The sequence below is a fragment of the Electrona antarctica genome (genome assembly GCF_951216825.1).
Source record: "Electrona antarctica genome assembly, chromosome: 7".
Classification (NCBI taxonomy): Eukaryota; Metazoa; Chordata; class Actinopteri; order Myctophiformes; family Myctophidae; genus Electrona; species Electrona antarctica.
The window spans coordinates 12,674,684-12,684,334 of NC_136812.1; the positions used below are offsets into that span (position 1 = coordinate 12,674,684).

Below are 9,651 nucleotides of genomic sequence, written 5' to 3' on the forward strand. Positions count from 1 at the left end.
ATCTATATCATATACAGATGATACAGTTTTCTACGACTTTCCTGTACTTTCCAAATGTGCACGTCCTGCACTACCATGCCCAAATATGGAGATGACTGATGTCATGTTGACGACATCAGAGTAACAACTATGGATGGCTATGTCACGTCTACATCACATTCTACATACCGGTAAATCACAGTGACATCACAGCAAAACTACATAAAAACAAAAGAAACACCCAGTTTCATGTCATTAGCTCAAAGCTTGCTACGTGAAAGGTTCTTTGACAGAGTTCAGTCAGCAAAGTTAATTCAACAAAATTCAACCATGGATGATGAAGTCAGTGCACTCGTCTTTGACTGTGGATCCGGTATCTGCAAAGCTGGATTTTCTGGAGATGAGGGCCCTCGTGCCGTCTTCCCCTCCATCGTGGGTCGCCCTAGACATCAGGGAGTGATGGTGGGTATGACCAAGAAGGAATGCTACGTTGGTGACGAAGCCCAGAGCAAGAGAGGTATCCTAACACTGAAGTACCCCATTGAGCACGGAATCGTCACCAACTGGGAAGACATGGAGAACATCTGGCACCATACTTTCTTCAATGAGCTGAGAGTTGCCCCTGAGGAGCATCCCGTCCTACTCACAGAGGCCCCCCTGAACCCCACAGTCAACAGGGAGAAGATGACCCAGATCATGTTCGAGACCTTCAACACCCCTGCCATGTACGTTGCCATTCAGGCCGTGCTGTCACTTTATGCCTCTGGCCGTACTACCGGTATTGTCACCGACTCTGGCGATGGTGTGACCCACACGGTGCCCATCTACGAAGGCTACGCCCTGCCCCACGCCATCTATCGCTTGGATTTGGCTGGCCGTGACCTCACAGACTACCTCATGAAGATCCTGACCGAGCGCGGTTACTCCTTCACCACCACAGCCGAGAGGGAAATTGTGCGTGACATCAAGGAGAAGCTGTGCTACGTTGCCCTGGACTTTGAGCAGGAGATGGCCACTTCTGCCTCTTCTTCCTCCATAGAGAAGAGCTATGAGCTGCCTGATGGACAGGTCATCACCATTGGCGATCAGAGATTCCGCTGCCCAGAGTCCCTCTTCCAGCCTTCCTTCCTCGGTATGGAGTCCCACGGTATCCATGAGACCACCTACACCAGCATCATGAAGTGTGACGTGGACATCCGTAAGGACCTGTACGCCAACACTGTGTTGTCTGGAGGTACCACCATGTACTCAGGCATCGCTGACAGGTTGCAGAAGGAGATCACAGCCCTGGCCCCTCGCACCATGAAGATCAAGGTCATTGCCCCACCAGAGCGTAAATATTCTGTCTGGATCGGAGGTTCCATCCTGGCCTCCCTGTCCACTTTCCAGCAGATGTGGATCAGCAAGCAGGAATACGATGAGTCCGGCCCTTCCATCGTCCACCGCAAATGTTTCTAAAAGAGACATTTCACCCTCCAAATTTGGGCAAGGTTTCAAGCCCGATCCAAACCCCATTGACTGCCTTTATAAAATTTAAGTTAAAATATATATTACAAAAAAAAAAAAAATCACACTGAAGTGAGGGGTGCTCTTATCATATAGGCTACATCATCATACATCATACAACACATTCCGTGCTCATACAGACAGACACAAAAAGCTGTGCATAGGATGGGCTAGCGCCCCTCATAAATTAAAAATCACACCCGTGTGAACTGAGTGGTGCAGTGATGTCACACACTAACCATAGCAACCATGCTCACCCGTACGTGGCCCCAGGTACAGGTACACGGGTACACGTACAGGTACACGGGTACAGACAAAGTTGGTTGTCAGAATAATGAAAACCCCTTAGTTTGACATAAGGAAAGTTTGACATTTTTGCCTGCCATAGGATGTGACAGCCAGTCAGCAAGTGGATTCATGAATGTATGTATATAGACAATATTTTAGGCCAATAAAAAAAGACTACAAAGTTTCCCACCCGTCAACCTCGGCTGCCGGACTATCTTGAACATTCACTTGGCCTGGTCGTGCATTTCAGTCCTCTATACCTCCGTGTCCACACTGTAACAACCTTGACAATGCCATTCTGGGCCAGGGAACACAAGATTGTTTGTGAATTTAAATCTTATATATAATATAAAAGTAAATAAATAAATAACACTAAATAATTCAAAGCACACATACTTTAAAAATATAAATATATAAATAAATGTTACCCCTTATAATGTTCAATTATTAAAACAGGGCTTTTGTCAGCAGTCAAACGAAAAGTAATTGTCAAGAATAAATGCTACATGATGATGGGGTTCCGACAGACATACAGTAGATCAATATGTGTGGGTCATAGAAGTTGTCAAAAGTTTGTCCACTAACTTCTATCCTAGATGATCCTTCTTCCCGATTAAAGACACCTCAGCATCCAGGTCATTCTCCCATTCTTGAGAGAAGAAATTAAACAAAGCGAAAGAGAGACACGAGATCATACACTGTGATACCCTTTTTCCTTGGAACCAAACTAGGGAATGTTGCCTTTAAGACAATGTCTGATTTGCAGATAATGGAAGAAGTGAGGCTGCTCTAAGCGATTGAATTTGATTTTAAGTTGGGCCAATGTAGTTATCCTGTTATCTATGTAGAGAATAGATCACCTATATTATAGGTGATCTATATCTATAGGTCCTATAAAGAACTATCACCTTTCCCTCCAGACAAAGAACACTCCATCAATGCGGGGTGGGGTGAATGAGTGGTTATGCAAGATTGGTGTGTGTCTGTGAAGACACGCAGTTGAGATGAAGAACCATATACGTAAGTCCATAATAATTATCCCCATGATGTATAAATTATGGATATTAGGGGTCAGGACAGATAGGCCTTTTCTGGGAGGGGTCAGAATAAATTATGGACATAGATGGTTCTTCGTCTCAACTGCTTTGAAAATAATTTCTTTAATTGGTCCATCCTTTAGTGCAGGGGTTCTCAACCTTTTTGGCCGGGGACCCCCGGAAATGCTTTGGCAATGTCTCGGGACCCCCGCCCCGCCCCCTCCCGACCCCCAATATAAATTGACTGCTACAATAACCTTAAACCATTTTGGGCGGGAACCCCTTTTGGTGTTTTAAGCATTGTTATAATTTAGCTATTTAAAAATAGCAGATCTACAAGCTCATAGTGCGCCACCGAGTGGCGCGCTACGAGCTTGTAGGTCTGCTATTTTTGAAAAATCGTGGAAAAAAAATTAAAAAACAAAATCTTTTATTTTTTATTTTAAATATTTTGGGGACCCCCCAAAATAATTTGGCGACCCCCCGAGGGGTCGCGACCCACGGGTTGAGAACCCCTGCACTAGTGTATGGGTTTTATGCTCAGCAGCTGGCAGAGATCCCTGCAATTTTGCACATACTGTACCTACTGCATCAGTAGGACCAAACTGTCTGTAGCCTCGGTTACACATAATGGGTGCGTTCGGATATGCCGCACCGGGAATGTGCTCAGTTTTTTTGAGTGTGCTGGGCGGTCACGTCAAAGAGTGTACCGAGTGAGTGTGGCTTATTTACGAACGGACGGTTTAAACTGGTCATTTTAACCAGTTAAAACATGGGCCAAGGAAAATGATGGACTTGTATGGTGATGTACTAAATGCTTGCCTTAGCTTCCCCCCCCCCCCCCCCCCCCACCCCCGGAATCGCTCGAGACAACGCAGTCATTCATTCATTCAAGTTTTATAATAATAATAATAGTAATTAAACTCATTTTCAGTGTCGTCGAGTAATACAATATCATATAGAAAAACATCACAATACATCAGAAAATCAGGAAAGGAAAAACAAAAGGTTTACATGTGAATTACATGTGAGTTTACAAATAAAAAAGCCAAGACAAATCTAAAAACAACTACATATTGTGTGGTTCCAAAACTCTTCATAATAGAATAGAGCAGTGGCTCCAAAACGTCTGAGCTCAAGAACCAAAAGGGAAATTAGACGTTTGCCCGCAGGACCCACACTGGTGAAAATAGCAGATCTACAAGCTCACAACGCGGAGCTTCCAGAGCTTGTAGATCAGGCTAGTTTCACTACTTAAACATGTTTGGAATTTCTTACATTTTCATTCATGAAATTCCTTTTATTTATTTTTCACTTCATTTTTATTGAGGAACTAGAAAAAGTGCCCTTCTGGGCACAGGTCTCCACCAGGAGGATAGGACTGTGTGAGATGTTTGGCAAAATGTTTAGGATTAATTGTCTCCACCAGGCCGAAGGCATGGGGAGAGAGTATGTTTTGCACTCCGTCCGTGTGTGTGTCCGTCCGTGTGTCCGTGTGTGTGTCCTTCCGTCCGTCCGTTACCAGCTAATCTCCGGCACCGTTAACCCGGTCGATGCCACACTTTGCACACACACTCCCTGGATGCCAACGATGAACCTCTGCCCCACATTTTCCAGAACGGCCTGTTATAGCGCCACCATGAGGCAGCTTTTCACATGTTTTACCTAAAACTGCACCGAACTGCGTGAAACGTTGCATGCACACTCCCTAGAGGCCAAGGACAAACCGTTGACCTGCATTTTCCGCATCTGCCTTTTATAGCGCCACCAGGAGGCCGACTTTTGTAAAACACATTTTTTGATATTACTCCTCCAGATTCTGTCCAAAAATCTCACAAATCGTTACACACTATCTCTATGGTCATGTGCTCAAGTCGGATCTGTCCGATATTTCATATTCCATCCTAATTGGCTATAATTAGCTTTCACAGTTTGCAAGATTGCCCCGTTTTGAACAAAAGCCTCAAATCATGAACGCAGCATGCAATTTACGTGAAATCTTTCACACATTTTCTTACTAGGCTGAGGAATATATCCCACCCTTTTCACATTGGCCTGTTATAGCGCCACCAACAGGTTGATTTTTGCAAAACACATTTTTGGAACAAAATGCCTCAAAAACATGTTTATATTAATCCTAAACATTTTGCCAAACATCTCACACAGTCCTATCCTCCTGGTGGAGACCTGTGCCCAGAAGGGCACTTTTTCTAGTTTAAACATGTTTTTGAGGCATTTTGTTCCAAAAATGTGTTTTGCAAAAATCAACCTGTTGGTGGCGCTATAACAGGCCAATGTGAAAAGGGTGGGATATATTCCTCAGCCTAGTAAGAACATGTGTGAAAGATTTCACGTAAATTGCATGCTGCGTTCATGATTTGAGGCTTTTGTTCAAAACGGGGCAATCTTGCAAACTGTGAAAGCTAATTATAGCCAATTAGGATGGAATGTGAAATATCGGACAGATCCGACTTGAGCACATGACCATAGAGATAGTGTGTAACGATTTGTGAGATTTTTGGACAGAATCTGGAGGAGTAATATCAAAAAATGTGTTTTACAAAAGTCGGCCTCCTGGTGGCGCTATAAAAGGCAGATGCGGAAAATGCAGGTCAACGGTTTGTCCTTGGCCTCTAGGGAGTGTGCATGCAACGTTTCACGCAGATCGGTGCAGTTTTAGGTAAAAAATGTGAAAAGCTGCCTCATGGTGGCGCTATAACAGGCCGTTCTGGAAAATGTGGGGCAGAGGTTCATCGTTGGCATCCAGGGAGTGTGTGTGCAAAGTTTGGCATCGACCGGGTTAACGGTGCCGGAGATTAGCTGGTAACGGACGGACGGAAGGACGGACGGACGGACGGACGGACACACACACACACACACACACACACACACACACACACGGACGGAGTGCAAAACATACTCTCTCCCCATGCCTTCGGCCTGGTGGAGACAAAAATAGGCCAATGTGAAAAGGTGGGATATATTCCTCAGCCTAGTAGGAACGTCTGTGAAAGATTTCACGTAAATTGTACGCTGCGTTCATGATTTGAGGCTTTTTGTTCAAATCGGGCCAATCCTGCACATTTTGAAAGCCACTGTTAGCCAATCAGGATGGAATATGCAATATAGGACAGATCTGTCTTGATCACATGACTATAGAGATACTGTGTAACGATTTGCGGGATTATGGAGGAGTAATATAAAAAAAATACAAAAGTCGGCCTCCTGGTGGCGCTATAACAGGCCGTTCTGGAAAATGTGGGGCAGAGGTTCATCGTTGGCATCCAGGGAGTGTGTGTGCAAAGTTTGGCATCGACCGGGTTAACGGTGCCGGAGATTAGCTGGTAACGGACGGACGGAAGGAAGGACGGACGGACGCACACACACCATAAATGGACCCATAAAGATGTGCGACCCACAAATGGGTCCCGGCCCAGTGTTTGGGAACCCGTGGGCTAGAGCACAACTGCAACAACAATAGGCCTATCTCACAGCATTTCCCCGCCCCCTTTCCACGCCCCCCTTTTGGAGTTGGTATTTTCACAAGCCACAAACTACCGTTTTGTAAAGGTAAGGTTTATTCTACTTATTGTCTCCACCAGGCCGAAGGCATGGGGAGAGAGTAGGTTTTGCACTCCGTCCGTGTGTCCGTCCGTCCTTCCGTCCGTCCGTCCTTCCGTCCGTTATCAGCTAATCTCCGGCACCGTTGGCCTGATCCATGCCAAACTGTGCACACACACTCCCTGGATGCCAACGATGAACCTCTGCCCCAAATATTCCTCAACGGCCTGTTATAGCGCCACCATGAGGTCGATTTAGGCAAAACACATTTCTGTAGATAACTCGTACACATTTTATCCATACATCACACAATTTGGTATACACTCAAACAACGGATCTGCACAATTTCCCATCTTCCATCCTGATTGGCTAAGATTGGCTTCCAAAGCTCACATGATTGGTCCGTTTCGAACAAAATGCCACAAATCACAAACACAGTGTCCAATTTCCATGAAATTATACACACACATTTCCATTAGGACGACATGCCACTATTTTTTTCCCCAAATCAGCCTCACGGTGGCGCTATAACAGGCCAATTCCTGTTTTTACCTATAACTGCATCGATCTGTATACAACTTATGTATGCGCACTCCCTAGAGGCCATGGAAAAACATTTTCCCTGCATCCCCCCACATCTGCCGGTTATAGCGCCACCATGAGGCCGATTTCTGCAAAACACATGTTTATGTTAGTCGCACAGATTTTAACCAAATCTCACGCAAATCGGTACACATGATCTCTGTAGTCATGTGATCAAGACGAGCCTGTTGGATTTCTCAGATTCTACAATGATTGGCTAAGATTGCCTTCCAAAGTTTTCAGGAGTAGCCCGTTTTGTACAAAATGCTGCACATATCCTGCTCATCCAGAATTATATCCTCAGAGATGCTATGAGTGATCTGGCTCTGCATTTCCTCAACAAACAAACAAAAAAACATGTTTATATTACTCTTAAACATTTTGCCAAACATCTCACACAGTCCTATCCTCCTGGTGGAGACCTGTGCCCAGAAGGGCACAGGTCATTGTGTTTTCTTCATATTATTATCGGTCTTTGACATTTTAACATTAGGAAATGTACTTAGATTCTCCAGAGAAAAAAAGTTCTACCGGAAGTGGGCGTGGAAAGGGGGCTGTGAGATAGGCCTATATAGGATGTAACAGCTAACAATGGAATTACATGATGTCCTGCATAATGCTGCCATTCAATATGGCCTGAAGCAGGAGAACTGTCGAAGGAAAGCACAGACACAGGAGTGTCCAACCCAACGACACGTGGGAGGGTGTGGATGAGCATGTGTCTGACTCTGAGGCTCCGATACACACTAATAACCAGCAGCTTCAGTGAAGACTTTCTGTAGCGGGAGTCTCTCACGTGGAGAGGAACACACTGTCCTCATAGTTCCGCACAGCCGCCCGTCTTCCCACCTGCGTCCGGCGACTAAAACTAAGACGAAAAATGTTCGTCGGCTACCTTTTTTCACTGACGAAAACTAAATGGAAACTAAATGAAAACTAAGCTATGATGACTAAAACTAAGACTAAATATACTAACAATTTCGTCAACAAATAAAAACTAGACTAAAATGTTAGAAAGGGACTAGTGGACAAGAGATCCAGTATAAGCAGATCTACAAGCTCAATATCCGATCTACAAGCTCACAACGCGACGCAGCACGACGCGCTGTGAGCTTGTAGATCGGCTATTTTCAGCAAGTGTAAAAACAGCCATTACGACGGCATCAAGGCCCGCTAAAACACATTTTAGTCGACTAAACTAAATCTAGTCTAATCTATTTAGTTGACTAAAACTAGACTAAAACTAAAACATTCCGGGTAACTAAAATGTGACGAAAAATAAATGAAAACTATTCAAGAGACTATGACTAAAACTAAAATAGAAATTTGCTGCCAAAAACAACACTTTGAGGAGGATTCAAAACCCTAATCTCTGTGTTGGTGGCTTTTCCCCTGTACCACCCAGTTATCGATCAGCTCGATATAAGATTTAATTCTCCAGTTAAAACTCTTTGTTTTGAGTGCATAGATAGATAGATTTCCATTTCACCTTCCTTGATAGACAAAGTCAAGGTCATGCTCTCTCTGGGAAACTATCCAAGCCAGCTAGCTGGCTCACTGAAAAGTGACTGAATGAGAAATAAACAGAAAACTGGGGGGAAAGGCTGAAAAAGAAATCCACTCCATATCCATTTTTGTCACAGTATGGCCGTGAGAAGTGATTGCACTTGAACTTGTTTAAGAACAAATTGAACGTTGTTCTGATTGACCAAATCACTTAATTATCATAGTTTGTATTCTCTTCTCGTCTCTAATCATATCTTAAATTATCAAGTATTTTGAATCATGTTGTAGATTTTATATATTTTTATATACTGCAATCATGTCTTCTGGAAATTATTGTATTTTATATGGGTAGAGGCCTATAAGCCCCCAGGGCTTCTTGCCTCCTCCTGGAACTTTCCCTTTTTTATTTCTGTATGCTTTAATGTAAAGCTCTATACTGTGATAAATAAAAATCAATCAATTGCGAATGCCATCATAACCAGCTCAGTGGCCTTGTGGTTAGAGTGTCTGCCCTGAAACTGGGAGGTCGGGGGCCCCGGCCGGGTCATACCAAAGACAATGGGACCAATGCCTCCCTGCTTGGCACTCAGCATCAATGGGTTGGATTGGGGGGTCAAATCAACTAATCAAATGATTCCCGAGCGTGGCACTGCTGCAGCTCACCACTCCTTGGCTGCGGCTCACTGCTCCAAGAGATGGGTCAAATGCGGAGACAAACATTTGTATCTTAAAGGATAAGCATCATTAAAATGTTTTCCTATTATCAACACACAGAAGCCTAGGAAAATAACTAAAAACTGCAGTGCATTTCTTATCCGGATGTCATAACTCCATGTTGACCAAAGGAATTGTTAAAACAAGTCCCTGAATTGCAATGATCCTATTTGTGTACTTTGTAGTGTCACTAAAAACAACCTGTTTTAAGCTTTTAGATCAGCTGTTTGAAAACATTTTACAGTACTTTTACACAGGTGGAATTTCTAACAAGATGTTTTTTACTTGTAACAGAGTACTTTTATATTGTGGTATTGCTACTTTTACGGAAGAAAAACACCTGAGTACTTCTTCTACCACTGACTAAAGTGAACGACCCGGCCCAGGGTTCCAGTATGGGTATTATTTGTTCTCGGTAGAAATGTATAGAAATGTATATAAGTTCACAACGACAGGCATCAGTTGCTATATGTTCCCT

General features: G+C 43.8%; 1 protein-coding gene across 1 annotated transcript; it reads left to right on the forward strand.

Annotated features, from left to right (window-relative positions):
* Positions 1 to 309: 309 nt before the first annotated feature.
* Positions 310 to 1,437, forward strand: LOC306926522 (actin, cytoplasmic 3-like; the record flags this gene model as incomplete). Its single annotated transcript, XM_079505872.1, has 1 exon — positions 310 to 1,437. One exon carries the CDS (start codon positions 310 to 312, stop codon positions 1,435 to 1,437), a length of 1,128 nt encoding a protein of 375 aa, XP_079361998.1.
* Positions 1,438 to 9,651: the final 8,214 nt, after the last annotated feature.